The sequence below is a fragment of the Trichomycterus rosablanca genome, chromosome 18 (genome assembly GCF_030014385.1).
Source record: "Trichomycterus rosablanca isolate fTriRos1 chromosome 18, fTriRos1.hap1, whole genome shotgun sequence".
In the NCBI taxonomy this organism is placed as follows: domain Eukaryota; kingdom Metazoa; phylum Chordata; class Actinopteri; order Siluriformes; family Trichomycteridae; genus Trichomycterus; species Trichomycterus rosablanca.
The window spans coordinates 19,134,206-19,149,948 of NC_086005.1; the positions used below are offsets into that span (position 1 = coordinate 19,134,206).

Consider the following 15,743-nt stretch of genomic DNA (forward strand, 5'->3'; position numbering starts at 1 on the left):
ATGCTATCGCTGCCTGCAGAAATTACTGGTGAAGCGGTGGGGAGGGGCGAGTTGTGTTCAGTGAGGGAGAGGGGCGGGGCAGGTGAACATGTGCAGAGACAAACTGGGAGAAGAGAAAGACGAACTGTCGGATCTAACTGGAACGCAACATTTATATCGATATACGCGATATTGTCTTATCTTATATCGCGTATGAAAATATATCGATATATTATAAAATCTCGATATATCGCCCAGCCCTACTCCCTACAATCGGCCTCTGACCCCGGTGCAGACGGCATTTTTTAAAGACTGCACTTAATGCCGCCAACCAGTGACTGTACCAAATACGACTAAGGTCATGCACGCAGCAAGTACTGCTGAGGGAAATCATATGAACGATTATATGAATTTAAACGTTGTAGAAATTAAAAAAGATGCATCGACTAAAATATTGACTAGGTCGACCAATCACGGCTGCCTTATTTATAATATAATATTTATTTTGAAAACATATGTGTATAGTACACCACCAGCATGAACAAAGCACAATGCACTTGGATTAACAACTGATGTTAATTTAGCCTATACTGCTGCATGCCAAGTTCTGCCTCAATGCCATCCCTTTGAATTGAATCTGATCATCACATGTCTGTACTCATAACACAATCAAGGTACCTATAAAGTACTAGACTCACATGTCTGCTTCCTGGAAAAGGTCCAGCAGCATCCTCTCTGTGCGCACTTGAGCAAAGTGAAACGAGTTGTTGAGCCGATTCCTAAAGGCAATAAACTCCGGGATCTTCTCAAATGCCCCGTATTTGTACGCCTGAATAATGTATTCTGAGGTCTGTGAACAGAGCGGAACAAACACGACCGAGTCAGAAGAGAAGGCTGTGCCTGCAGCGTTTGACTTTTCTCCTCAGCAGAACAATGCAGACTTACATCTTTCTGGTTTGAATGGAAAAACCTGAGGGAGAAGTTACAGGACTGAGAAGCAGCAGCATATTGGCCCAAGGACTCCGCATAGCGAGTCAGTAAGAATCTGTGAATAAAGAGAGTCAGTTTGAACCGGCTGAAACGGTATCAACAAGACATCACATGATGTGTTTGTGTGGTTAAGTTCTCACCCTATGGTGTCGTGCTGAATGTGTTTGGCATCCAGGCTGGAGTAAAGGTCTACGACAGGCTCGAAGGCGCCCAGACGGCAGTAAAGGAGCAGGAGTAGCAGCTTAAACTGGGCGTTGGACGGGCTGTGCAAAAGGCCTTCCTCTAGCATTCCTATACCCTGCCACAAAATGTGCTCATCACCTGTATCACAGTACATAAAAAAAGAAAAAAATTATAGCAATGACACAAACCTAAACCTCCTAATAATTGCGTCACGCTTCCTCTCCACTAATGCCGACCCCCGCTCTGATTAGAGGAGAACGAAGCTAACTCACACCCCCTCCGACACGTGGGCAGCAGCCGTATGCATTTTGTCACCCACACTAGACGAGTGCATATATGCGAATCAGCCTTGTGTACGGAGAGACACACCCCGATCCGCACTCTTTCCCCGCCTCTGTTCAGGCGGCATCAATCAGCCAGCAGAGGTCGTAGTGCATCAGTTACGAGGAGTCCCTATACGGCTTAATACCCCACTCCTATATGAACGACAGGCCAATCGTTGTTCATGTGTTCACCTATAGGGCAATTCAGTGTCTCCAGTTACCCTGACTGTATGTTTTTGGACTGTGGGAGGAAACCGGAGCTCCCAGAAGAAAAACCCACGCAGACAAGGGGAGAACATGCAAACTCCACACAAAAAAGACCCAGACCGCTCCACCTGGGAATAGAACCCAGGACCTTCTTGCTGTGAGGCAACAGTGCTACCCACTGAGCCACCGTGCCACCCACAGTTTGTATTAAAACCGGCAATAAAATAATAACATATTAGGGATGTAACAATGACTACCCATGATGCGATATGATTCACGATATTGGGTTCACAATGCGATTCTTTTTCCGATTTTTGAAACAAAATGAAATTGAAGACAAATTATGACAAAGTTTCCTTTTATTATTTCTCTTTAAAATAAAATACTGCATTTGTGCTTATCTTTTATTTATCTAAATAATTAATGCCCGTTTATTTCTGAGGTAGGTGCAAACTATGCAAAACAATGCTGGTTTCACTTTTTGTGTAAAACAAAAAAAAATAAAAAATAGAGCCAGTGCCCTCTGCTGTTTAAAGTGAATATCGATTCATCTTAAATGAATAAGCGATTCAAATGGTGACACATGTGCACCGATTTTTAACTGTCTTGTGGTGCATCATTACATCCCTATAATATAATAATAATAACTTACCTGTTTCAAGCCACAAGTCTACGTAGACATGAGCAACCATAAGGCAGTACATGTCAGAAAACTGCAGTTCCGTCTTTAGACAGGACTTCCCTTAAAATTGAGAAAGAAAATTCAGCAATTAAAACTTCGATAGTGCTCGCATGATGAGCGCATTTTAGACATGTAGAGAAATCAAAGCTGCAAAAACAAAATAAGCCTGAAGACTCAAATAGAAGACAGGATTACTCTGGAAAAACGCTATCCATATGGTCATCAGAGGACTATTAAGTGACTTAATATTGATAATAATATTGATAACAATTATTAGACAAAGCTTGTTAATTTTAACTGTTTGTAGGTACAAGAATACAGTTACAGTAGTGTTCAAAAAAATAGAAGTGATTTTAAAAAAGCGAATAAAGCACAAAATCATTATAATAACTTTTATTTCCATAAATGCAAATGCACTAAAAATACTACACTTTTAATTCTAATTCAAAACATTAACAACATTTAGCCAGTTTGTGTTAATCCTTTACAGAAAGTTAAGAAAAATGAATATTAGGCTGTTCAAAAAAATAGCAGTGCCAGCATTTTTCTTTAAAAACTCAAAAAATGTATCTATAAACTGAAAATGTTTGAGGTTTCACTTTACTTTAAATTACTGAACTAATATTTAGTGGCATAACAATTGCTTCCGAGATCTGTGTTGCATGGAGTCGACCAACTTCTGGCACCTCTGAACAGGTATTCCAGTCCAGGATGATTAGACGACATTCCACAGTTCTTCTGCAATTTTGGGTTTTGCCTCAAAAAAACACGTTTCAGATGTCAGAACACAAGTTCTCTATGGGATTGAAGTCAGGGGATTGTGCTGGCCACTCCTATTACCTCAATCTTGTTTGTCTGTAACCAAGATGTTTTGGGTCATTGTCATGTTAAAACACCCATTTTAAGGACATTTCTTCTTCGACATAGGGCAGCATGATCTCCTCAAGTATTCTGATATATTTAAACTGATCCATGATCCCTCGTATGTGATAAATAGGTGTAACACCATGGTATGAAAAACATCCTCGTATCATAGTTTTGAACCACCATGCTTTACTGTCTTCACAATGTACTTTGGCTCGAATTCAGTGCTCGAGGGTCATCTGACATATTGTCTATGGCCACTTGACCCAAAAAGAACAATTTAGCTTTCACCAGTCCACAAAATGTTGAGCCATTTCTCTTTGGACCAGTCAATGTGTTCTTTGGGAAATTTGAACCCATTCAGGACATGTCTTTTTCTTAACAACGGGACTTTGCAAGGAGTTCTTGCTGGTAAATTGGCTTCACTTAATCATCTTCTGTACTCACTGGTAACTTCAGATGTTCCTTGATCTTTCTGGAGGTGATCATTGGCTGAGTATTTGCCATTCTGGCTATTCTTTGATCCATTCAAACAGTAGTTCCACGCTTCCTTCTGCATCTTTCAGGTTTTGGTTGTCACTTTAAGGCATTTGAGATCATTTTAGCTGAGCAGCCTATCATTTGCTGCACTTCTCTGTATGTTTTTCCCCTCTAAAATCAACGTTTTAATCAAAGTACGCTGTTCATCAGAACAATGTCTGGAACAACCCATTTTACCCAGTATTTCAGAAGGAAACGCGCTGTGACCAAGCTGTGCAACATTTGCCCCCCTCCTAAATTAAATAAGGGCCAAATATGACACCCATTCATCTGCAGAATGAATGACTTCACCAATTGAACTCCTCACTGCTATTATTTTGAACAACCCCCTTTCAATCAATGCTTCGATTACTCAGAATGAACGGCATGCATGTCCTAATTGTTGGGTTTGTTTTGTTTTCAACACTCTACTACACTTTCAAGTTAATTTTTTGCTATGTAGAAATAGCATTTCTACTAAAAACAGTGATTTATCAAGTTAATGGTGTTGGACTGCTATTTTTTTTAACACCACTGTACACGGACTGTGGTTTGCTACAAATAAACCAGTCAGGTACACTTGCAATATAGTACTACGTTTTGGGAGTGGGGAGTTTATCAGGTATGACAAAATTAAGATTATCCCTTAACAGGAGCCTACCGAACTGTAAGCCATGATGATAGTGGAGTTTGAGCTCCTGGATGAGGGCCAATTTTCCATCAGCATCAAGTTTGTGATTCAGGCCCAGGCAGCGACCCAGCTGAGCTACACACAGGTGCCTCTGCAGGGACCGCGTGTCTTCCGGGAGGGCTGCACCAGCCTCGTCTGATGCCTTGAGGGGTACCGCCTCCATCAGCCTGTTGATGAACTGAGACATACACAAACGAGTTAGAAAGCAATCCCAAAGGGCTTATTTACAGCTTCAGGTCAGGTCCATGGGGCCTTTTATAGGTACAAACAAGACTAATTTCCACCTGTTTGTTATGTCTGATTGTTATGACTGGTACAATGTATGGGGTAACCTAAAGGAATTAATTGCCTGATAGAAGATAACAAAGAGACATCTGTAATCCAAGTTGGATTGTGATTGTAGTTACTTGGACATGTTGGTCCGGTGTAATGAGGTCCAAAAAGATCTTAAGGTCCGTGATGCAACCTGGTTTGTCTCCAAATTTCACAAAGTACTGGAACATAAGCTCGGGAGGCTCACCTGTAAAAAAACAACATACAGATAGAATGAGAAACATACTCATACTACTGATTAGATATGCACTGATTCTCAGATATCAGCCTATACACAGTTCCAACACTGACAAGCATTAGATGACCAAAAGCATGCAGACAGATGATTGGACATGTTATTCCAAAAGCATGGACATTATTATAAAGCTGCCACAATCGATGCACAATCAACTACTGACTGTAGTCCATCTGTTTCTCTGCATGCTTTGTTAGCCCCCTTTCATGCTGTTCTTTAATGGTCAGGATCCCCACAGGACAACTACAGAGTAGGTATTATTTAGGTGGTGGATCATTCTCAGCACTGCAGTGACACTGACATGGTGGTGGTGTGTTAGTGTGTGTTGTGCTGGTATGAGTGGATCAGACACAGCAGCGCTTCTGGAGTTTTTAAACACCTCACTGTTCCTGCTGGACTGAGAATAGTCCACCAACCGAAAATATATCAGGACCAACTCAAACTGCAGCAATAGATGAGTGATCGTCTCTGACTTTACATCTACAAGGTGGACCAACTAGGTAGGAGTGTCTAATAGAGTGGACAGTGAGTGGACACAGTATTTAAAAACTCCAGCAGAGCTGCTGTGTCTGATCCACTCATACCAGCACAACACACACAAACACACCACCACCATGTCAGTGTCACTGCAGTGCTGAGAATGATCCACTACCTAAATAATACCTGCTCTGTGGTGGTCCTTTGGGGGTCCTGACCATTGAAGAACAGGGTGAAAGCAGGCTAAAAAGTTATGTAGAAAAACTACAAAGTGCTCCTATATGGTAAGTGAAGCTGATAAAATAGACAGTGAGTGTAGAAACAAGGAGGTTGTTTTAATGTTATGGTTGATCGGTGTATATAACCTTCCATTACCAAGTTGCTGTTCTTGAGGACAGTCCCTCCGCCGAAGACGTTGTATCAGCTCCAGGCGAGCAAGGTAGGGACCCCTGAGTGGTCTAGACTCTTTAACGTCGTCTGCTGCCAGCCGTTCCTCCACAAAATGAATGGCCTGGTCCACGGAACAGTGTACTTCACCCTCCGTACAGCTGTAGTTAATGATAAATATAAAAAGATCAGTCGATTAACTGCTAACACAACAATGACTTTGAACAGAGTGGTACAGAAGATGGTTTGAGTGTGTAAAGTACTGTATTTGATAGCTTTATGCTTTCAAATGGCTCTATATGTACACCTGAACATCCTAAAAGAATTATAACAGCCTCCACTCTTCTGGGACATTTTATTATACTAAAAATGTGGTTTGCTTTGGTGGGAATTTGTGCGCATTCTTTTAAAAGATCACACACACGAGTTCATATACTGAACATATACACTAAACTGAGGAAACCCACGCAGACATGGGGAGAAAATGCAAAGACCACCCCACCTGGGGATCGAACCCAGGACCTTCTAGTTGTGAGGCGACAGTGCTACCCACTAAGCCATCGTGATTAACGGCTTTATCCCGGTAATGGTTTCAACCCGGTTCTACCAGAACACACTGTATGCAAGGCAGGAACCAACCACACTCCTGGACATCACCAGTTTGATTCAACTTGAACAAGCTCACTGTAAATATCAGATATCAGTTACAATGCAGTGTGGGGCACATACTGGTCTCCTTCTTCTGGTGGTGTCCAACTCTGGTCAATAAGGTGGAATAAGGAGTCAAAATAGGATATGTAGAACTGCCAGTCATCAGGGCTATAGAGATGAGGAAAAAAATATTATAAAAAATTGTCATTAGCTACTGACATGTATTAACATCTCGTGTCTTTTGGTTTGTTATTAATATTGTAAAAAATCTGTTATAAATAATGTTATTAATAAACATCCATTCCTGCATTTCAGCCCTGCAACACATTCCAAAAAAAAGTTGGGCCAGTAAAGCAAAACCACTTTGTAATGTTGCCATTCATTTTCACCACATTTAAAAGACGTTATGGCACAGAGGATACCAAGTGATTTAGTGTTTCAGCTTTTATTTTGTCCCATTCTTCCTACAAACACGTCTTAAGATGTGCAACAGTACGGGGTCGTCGTTGACGCATTTTACGTTTCAAAAATTCTCTATGGGGATAGATCAGGACTGCAGTCAGGCCAGTCCAGTACCTGTACCCTCTTCTTCCACAGTCATCCCTTTGTAATGTGTGCAGCATGTGGTTTTGCATTGTCTTGCTGAAAAATGCATGGACGTCCCTGGAAAAGATGACATCTTGAACGCAGCATATGTTGCTCTAAGATCTCAATGTACTTTTCTGCATTAATGCTGCCATCACAGAAGTGTAAATGACCTTTGCCAAGGGCACTGACACAGCCCCATACCAATGACAGACCCTGGCTTTTGGACTTATTGCTGATAAGTCTGGATGGTCCTTTTCGTCTTTGGTTTGGAGCACACGGCATCCATTTTTTCCAAAACAGACCTGGAATGCTGATTCATCTGACCACAATACACGTTTCCACTGTGTGATGGTCCATCCTAGATGCCTCAAAGCCCAGAGAAGTCGAAGCCGCTTCTGGACATGGTTAACATAAGGCTTTTTTTTGCACAGTAAAGTTTTAAGTGGCATTTGTGCATGTAACTCTGTATTGTAGTGCTTGACAAAGGTTTGCCAAAGTAATCCCTCACCCATGTGGTTATATCAGCTATTGTTGAGTGGTGGTTCTTGATGCAGTGCCGTATGAGGGATTGAAGATCACGGGCGTTTAGCTTAAGCTTGCGCCCTTGGTCTTTATGCACTGAAATTCCTCCCGATTCCCTGAATCTTTTAATGATATTATGCACTGTAGAGAGAGAAATAAGCAAATCCCTTCCAATCTTTCTTTGAGGTACATTGTTTTTAAACATTTCATCCTTTCCTGGATGCTGCTTTTGTACCAAACCATGATTACAATCACCTGTTGACATCACCTGTTTAAAATCACATAATTATTTAGTTTTTTCACCTCATTACTAGCCCTAAATTACCCCATCCCAACTTTTGACATTTGGAATGTGTTGCAGGTCTGAAATGCAGGATTGGAGGTATATTAACAAATGAAATAAAGTTGAGCAGCCAAAACATAAATTATCTTGGGTTCAAACTGTCTGCAATCAAATAAAAGTCAAAGTAAATGTAAGGAACACTGCATTTTTATTTTATTTGCATATTCCATACTGTCCCAACTTTTTATGTAACAGCTCTGCTTTTGGAAGTGCCAGAAGTGTTGTATTCTTTGTGAGAACATTATCACAAGTAATGCGCTAGTTTCTTCTGCAGTGTGATGATTCATTACTGTTTTTGCTACTGTTCTTTTGCATTAAGTTGTAAATGGTGAAAGAGTGTTAAAAATCAATGTTGCTATGGTGATGCTAAGACTTCTTCCCACCGTTTGGCTGCTTGCATCACAAATTTGTTAGTTCCAGAAAAGCAAGATTATTGGCCGAGATAGGCACCAATTTCAGGTACCATGACTTTTGTGGTGAAAAAGTGGTTTTCTGGTAGCATTCATTGATTTCCTTGTAGTTTTGTTTTTACGTAAATTGTTATTGTCTTTATGAAGTCCATTACTGGATGGGGAATTCCATGATTCTTGAGAGCTGCTGACCACTTCTGTATACACTGATCATTATGACCACCTCCTTGTTTTTACACTCACTGTCCATTTTATCAGCTCCACTCACCATATAGAATCACTGTGTAGTTCTACAATTACTGACTGTAGTCTATCTGTTTCTCTGCATGCTTTGTTAGCCCCCTTTGACTCTGTTCTTCAATGGTCACTCTCCTAGGATCCCTTACAGATCAGGTATTATTTGGGTGGTGAATCATTCTCAGCACTGCAGTAACACTGACATGGTGGTGGTGTGTTAGTGTGTGTTGTGCTGGTATGAGTGGATAAGACACAGCAATGCTGCTGGAGTTTTTAAACACCTCACTATCACTGCTGGACTGAGAATAGTCCACCAACCGAATATATCCAGCCAACAGCGCCCCGTGGGCAGCGTCCTGTGACCACTGATGAAGGTCTAGATGACGACCAACTCAAACAGCAGCAATAGATGAGCGATCGTCTCTGACTTTATCAGACACTCCTACCTAGTTGGTCCACCTTGTAGATGTAGAGTGGACAGTGAGTGGACACGGTATTTTAAAATCTCCAGCAGCGCTGCTGTGTCTGATACACTCATACCAGCACAACACATTGTCATTGTCACTGCAGTGTTGAGAATGATCCACCACCTAAATAATACCTGCTCTGTGGTGGTCCTGTGGGGGTCCTGACCATTGAAGAACAGGGTGAAAGATGGCTAAAAAAAGTATGTAGAGAAATAGATGGACTACAGTCAGTAATTGTAGAACTACAATGTGCTTCTATATGGTAAGTGGAGATGATAAAATGGACAATGTGTGTAGAAACAAGGAGGTGGTTTTAATGTTATGGCTGATCGGTGTAAATGTACCTATCATGTTACACATGGATATGATTTGTGCTGGGTTGTTTTGCATTTCAAATGAAATATCTGGGCTCTTGTATGTGCAGCAGAAACATTAGACAGGAACGTCGGTCTGTAGTTTGTGCTTTTGCATAATAGTCAAATGACAAGATTTAGTCAAAGGAGATGTTCAGGGCCATATTAACAGACAAAAAGCATCAGACTTTTCACCACTAGTAAGTACTAATAAACCCATAATATTATCATGGTCATAACCAGTGTTTAGCACACTCTAGTTACCCAGGTCTTTTTGAAGTACAAATGCAAATACAACCCTAAATCAAAAAAAGTTGGGACAGCATAAATGCAAATTAAAAAAAAATGCAGTGTTCCTTACATTCACTTTGACTTTTATTTGATTGCAGACAGTTTGAACCCAATATATTTCATGTTTTGTCTCCTCGACTTAATTTCATTTGTTAATAAACATCCATTCCTGCATTTCAGGCCTCCAACACAATCTAAAAAAAGTTGGGATGGGGGAAATTTAGAGCTAGTAATGAGGTGATGAAAACTAAATAATGATGTGATGTCAACAGGTGATTGTAATCATGGTTTGGTACAAAAGCAGCATCCAGGAAAGGCTTTTCCAGTTTGTCAATAAATGTGTTACAGAATGATTGAAATGTTTAAAAGCAATGTACCTCAAAGAAAGATTGAAATGGATTTACATATTTCTCCCTCTACAGTGCACAATATCATTAAACCATTCAAGGAATCGGGAGGAATTTCAGGGTATAAAGGCCAAGAGTGCAAGCTTAAGCTAAACGCGCATAATCTTCGATCCCTCGAAGACTGCATCAGGAACCGCCACTCAACAATAGCTGATATAACCACATGGGTGAGGGATTACTTTGGCAAACCTTTGTCAAGCACTACAATACAGAGTTACATGCACAAATGCCACTTAAAACTTTACTGTGTAAAAAAGAAGCCTTAAGTTAACCATGTCCAGAAGCGGCGTCGACATCTTTGGGCGCCGAAGCATCTAGGATGGACCATCACACAGTGGAAACGTGTACTGTGGTCAGATGAATCAGCATCCCAGGTCTTTTTTGGAAAAAAGCCAGGGTCTGTCATGGTATGGGGCTGTGTCAGTGCCCTTGGCAAAGGTCATTTACACTTCTGTGATGGCAGCATTAATGCAGAAAAGTACATTGAGATCTTAGAGCAACATATGCTGCCTTCAAGACGTCATCTTTTCCAGGGACGTCCATGCATTTTTCAACAAGACGATGCAAAACCACATGCTGCACACATTACAAAGGCATGGCTGTGGAAGAAGAGGGTACGGGTACTGGACTGGCCTGCCTGCAGTCCTGATCTGTCCCCAATAGAGAACGTGTGGAGAATTTTGAAGCAAAAAATGAGACAACGACGACCCCGTACTGTTGCACATCTTAAGACGTGTTTGCAGGAAGAATGGGGCCAAATAAAACCTGAAACACTAAATCACTTGGTATCCTCGGTGCCAAAATGTCTTTTAGGTGTGGTGAAAATGAATGGCAACATTACAAAGTGGTAAATGCTTTACTGTCCCAACTGAAATGCAGGAATGAATGTTAATTAATAAATAAAATGAAGTTGACCAGATAAAACATTAAATATCTCAGGTTCATCCTGTCTGCAATCAAATAAAAGTCAAAGTAAATGTAAGAAACTCTGTGTTTATTTATTAATTCCATTTTCCATGCTGTCCCAACTTTTTCTGATTTAAGATTGTAGAAAGTAGTACATTGCTTTTTTTTTTTACCAGTCAGTTCCTTAAAGCAAGGGAAAATCAAAGCAAGGGCTTACTTTTTGAGAAGCAGTTTGCGTGAAAGAGCGTTGCACTCAGGCCATCTCTTTAGCTGGTGGTACAGCATCATGCACTTGTTTTCCCGGCTCTGTAGTTCGCTGGTGAGCTTTTCTGAGTAAAAACAAACACACAGAAACAGTGGGACTATTTAGCCATGCATTTTCTCTCTAGTTTTTGCAGTTGCAACATGAAAAGGACAACAAGCATTGAGACGCTGCAAGTTGGCTTCTGGCTGCGCCTGGACTCTGACCCCTAGGACCAGAGCTGCCCACCCAGACTATAGACAAAAATGCAGAGCCTGGGGGGGTTCTAGGTCATAGAAACGTGTGGTGATCAGGGATGTTGGGTTGCTGTCGTTCTGCTTCTCTGGTCCGATCACTCAGGTTTGATGACGGTGGGGGAGGTGGGCGCTGATGTCCTGTTAAAGCCGTAGTTAAGCTGTAATAATTAGGGGTGCCGGAGTCTCAGGCTACTCTCTGTAAAACAAACTTTTTGTTTTTTACCACGAGGTGGTTCTGATGGAAACCTGGTTACCCACCCGAGGTTGTCGAGACTGCCGTGCCAACAATGCTGCTCCTGCTAGATGTGACGGTAACCTGGCATGTTTGCACCAAAAATGTCAATAACTCACTATGGACTTTATCACAAACTGGACTGAATAATGAACTCCAATTGTTACATTATTATTTCTTGCTAGTTTTAGCTTTTAGTTGAATTTAATTTTGTATATGTATGATTTGTGTAAATCCTATTTATTCAAATTATCCTTCAGGCCACCCAAGGAGGATGGGTCTCTGCTGTGTCTGGTTCCTCTCAAGGTTTCTTCCTGTAATTTTAAGGGAGTTTTTCCTTGCCACTGTCACCGTCGGCTTGCTCGACAAGGGTTTTTGGCCTGTCAGTCCTGGATCCTGTAAAGTTGCTTTGAGATGATGCCTATTGTAAAAAGTGCTATACAAATAAAATTGACGTGACTTGGTATTTGCAATGGCAGAACATTAAAAAACACAAACTAAAGCCGCTCAGGTGGCGCAGCGGTAAAAACACACGCTGTACACCAGAGCTGAGATCTCGAATACATCGTATCGAATCTCGGCCCTGCCTGCCGGCTGAGGCTGAGCGGCTACATGAACAACGATTGCCCTGTTGTTCAGACAGGGGTGGGATTAAGCCGGATGGGGACTCTCTCTCAGACCAGTGCGATTACGACCTCTGCTGGCTGGTTGGTGGCGCCTGCACGGAGATGGGAAAGGAGTGCGGTAGAGGGTGTGGCTCTCCGTACACAGCGCTGTACTGCACTGCACTTGTCAAGTGTAGGTGATAAGATGTTCGATTGCTGTGCACGTGTCGGAGGGGGCGTGGGGCGGCCTCGTTCTCCCCAATCAGGAGCGGGGACCAGCATTAGTGAGAGGATAATTGACGGGCAGTAATTGGATGCGCTAAAGTGGGAAAAAAAGGAAAAAAAAAAAAACCAAAACATACACAAACGTGTTTGTTTCCCCTCGGAAAAGTAATATGACGATCACTCACCTCCAAGCTGCCCTCGCACCACTTCTAGCGCCTCAACGTATTTCCCCAGTCGCTCCAAAATCATAAAATACAACTGCACCTGAAACGACAACCAAACCAAAGATCTCTTAGCGTTTTCAAAACGACACGCCCGAGTCCAGCTAAAGCAGGATTTTCATTCTTACCTCCGCCTCGGCCTCAATCTTGTCCTCTTTGACCATTTTTTCAACCATGCGCTCAGCCAGAGGCAGAAACATCGTATGAGAGAGCTTCTCGTCCTGGGCCGAGATGGCCTAAAACACAATGTTAATGAGATCTTTGGTTTCGTATACACTTTAAAGAATCATGTATGGAGCTGAAATTTGTCGTAACTTACCTGCATGACCAGGCTCATAACTGACCAGAAGTAATATGGGTTTTTGGGAACGATCTTATAAAGAGCCATGCCAGCCTAAAAGAAATAGATTTGTGTAAATGCATTTTTAAATTCATTTCTTAAAGCTGTAACTTATTTGCCTCTCTGTCAAACGCCCAGGTGGCACAGCGGGATATTCTGCTAGCACACCAGCGCTGGGGTTCTGAACTCTCAGTTAGAATCTCAGAATGATGACGGCAGGACCTGTTGCATTTTCTTGTACTCTCCAACACGTGCATAGGCCATGAAGAGATGAGAGTGGTACTCCTCACTGGTGGGAACCTTCCGGACTGCTGCTTCATACAGTTTGGTCACCAACTCCGCTACAAACAGAAAGATTATCTAAATCAGAGGCAGGAACACCCAATAGCACTTGTGTATGGCCATTACTGTCTAGCTGTAGGTTTAGGACAATTGCAGCAATTTTGAATTTTGCCATCTGATTGTACCTTGTATAACTGTGCTACATTAGAATTTTAGATATGTTGGAGTACACCGATCAGCCATAACATTAAAACCACCTCCTTGTTTCTACACTCACTGTCCATTTTATCAGCTCCACTTACCATATAGGAGCACTTTGTAGTTCTACAATTACTGACTGTAGTCCATCTGTTTCTCTGCATGCTTTGTTAGCCTCCTTTCATGCTGTTCTTCAATGGTCAGGACCCCCACAGGACCACTACAGAGTGGGTATTATTTAGGTGGTGGATCATTCTCAGCACTGAAGTGACACTGACATGGTGGTGGTGTGTTAGTGTGTGTTGTGCTGGTATGAGTGGATAAGACACAGCAGCACTGATGGAGTATTTAAACACATCACTGTCACTGCTGGACTGAGAATAGTCCGCCAACCACAAATATACAGCAAACAGCACCCCGTGGGCAGCGTCCTGTGACCACTGATGAAGGTCTAGAACATGACCAACTCAAACAGCAGCAATAGATGAGCGATCGTCTCTCGATCGACTTTACAGCTACAAGGTGGACCAACTAGGTAGGAGTGTCTAATAGAGTGGACAGTGAGCGGACACGGTGTTTAAAAACTTGACTTGGCCTCCAAATTCCCCAGATCTCAATCCAATCGAGGATCTGTGGGATGTGCTAGACAAACAAGTCCCATCCATGGAGACCCCACCTCACAACTTACAGGAGTTAAAGGATCTGCTGCTGACATCTTGGTGCCAGATACCACAGCACACCTTCAGGGGTCTAGTGGAGTCCATGCCTCGACGGGTCAGGGCTGTTTTGGCAGCCAACCCAATATTATATATAGTGTTACTTTATAACATTGATTTATTAGTGTGTTCTGACCAGTAAGATTAATCAATGAAATCACATGACCTACTTCCTATTTAACTTTTACCAAGACATTACAAATTACATGTTACCATGCATATCTCAATATTAATGTTTATTTTTATCACCCAGCTCTGGCATGATGTATTACACAACCCCACTCTTAATGACTTACGTCGGTGCATCTCTCTGTAGAGGATGGTGAGAGCCTGGAGGGAGTTATCGTCAGTGGGTTCCAGACTGGCCACCTCTTGAGCCAGGGAGAAGGCTTCATCCTGCTTTCCTGTGCGCTGCAGACCGATGGCCTTTAGCACCTACAAAATTAAAGCAAACATGCTAATATTCATTTACAATCTTTCACATACAACATACACTGAATCACTGGCTAAACAATAGAGACTGTCAGGGTGGCGCGGTGGCCTAACGAACTAGCACACTCAATACATCAATTTCAGCAGAGCTAGCAACCTGGTTGGGTGTCCACACAAAACACAATTGACCGTGTTTGAGGCAGGGAAGGTCAGATAAGGTCTCTTCCCGCTGCTGTATGTTATCAATTGTACTGGACCTGGCGCTTGAGGGAATGAAGATAGGGGTGTCCACATGGAGAAGTGGAGAAGTTCTTTGTCCCACCCCCCAACTGAGCAACCGGCCAATCGTTGCTCATACAGCCACTCAGCCTCAAACGGTATCGGTAAGGCAGAGCTGGATTCGATACGAGGTACTCAGAATCCAGCTCTGGTTGCAGCGTGTCTTTTTACCGCTGCGCCACCCGAGCGGCTGCACATCAAACTTTAACACATTTGGAGGAGCACACTGTTCTCACTGTATTCCTCTGCCGCTCTTGCTGGCGCCTCAACCAAACAAGAGTTAAGGCCTTTCTGGCTCAGACTTGGGCAGTGGTGCAGCTGAGACTTAGATCTTGGTGGTATCGTATTAGAGTGCTGCGCCACCCAAATGTCTGGTAGATTGGACAGTTGGTTACCCACCTTGGCACAATGGAGATCTTTGTGCTTCTTGAGCAGCTTGTCAGCTTGCTGGATGGCCATCTTGTTATTGCCATTGTCAAGATAATCTAAAAACAAAAAAGGAAAAATGATTCGCAAAAATTGCAATAGTTGCAAAAATTGCAAAATGATTCAGTGATTCCTGATTCAGTGTTAAGCTTAAAGTGCTTAGACAAAAACAGAGGAACGTGGAGATCACTGAGTGACTCTCCATATGCAAGAACGACCTCATGCACAAAGAATTGGTGAATAA

At 42.3% G+C, this 15,743-nt stretch overlaps 1 protein-coding gene across 1 annotated transcript in view; it reads right to left on the bottom strand.

Annotated features, from left to right (window-relative positions):
* naa25 (N-alpha-acetyltransferase 25, NatB auxiliary subunit) overlaps positions 1-15,743 on the bottom strand; it is a 43,289-nt gene that overhangs the window by 18,605 nt on the left and 8,941 nt on the right. Inside the window, exons 2-16 of the mRNA XM_063014087.1 lie at positions 15,473-15,558; positions 14,659-14,797; positions 13,389-13,507; positions 13,146-13,220; positions 12,955-13,062; positions 12,791-12,869; positions 11,263-11,374; positions 6,600-6,689; positions 5,859-6,031; positions 4,846-4,958; positions 4,409-4,616; positions 2,335-2,424; positions 1,110-1,290; positions 925-1,024; positions 678-829 (exon numbers count right to left, since the gene is read on the bottom strand). Coding sequence (XP_062870157.1) covers positions 678-829; positions 925-1,024; positions 1,110-1,290; positions 2,335-2,424; positions 4,409-4,616; positions 4,846-4,958; positions 5,859-6,031; positions 6,600-6,689; positions 11,263-11,374; positions 12,791-12,869; positions 12,955-13,062; positions 13,146-13,220; positions 13,389-13,507; positions 14,659-14,797; positions 15,473-15,558 — 1,825 coding nt within the window. The remainder of the gene's footprint in view (positions 1-677; positions 830-924; positions 1,025-1,109; positions 1,291-2,334; positions 2,425-4,408; positions 4,617-4,845; positions 4,959-5,858; positions 6,032-6,599; positions 6,690-11,262; positions 11,375-12,790; positions 12,870-12,954; positions 13,063-13,145; positions 13,221-13,388; positions 13,508-14,658; positions 14,798-15,472; positions 15,559-15,743) is intronic.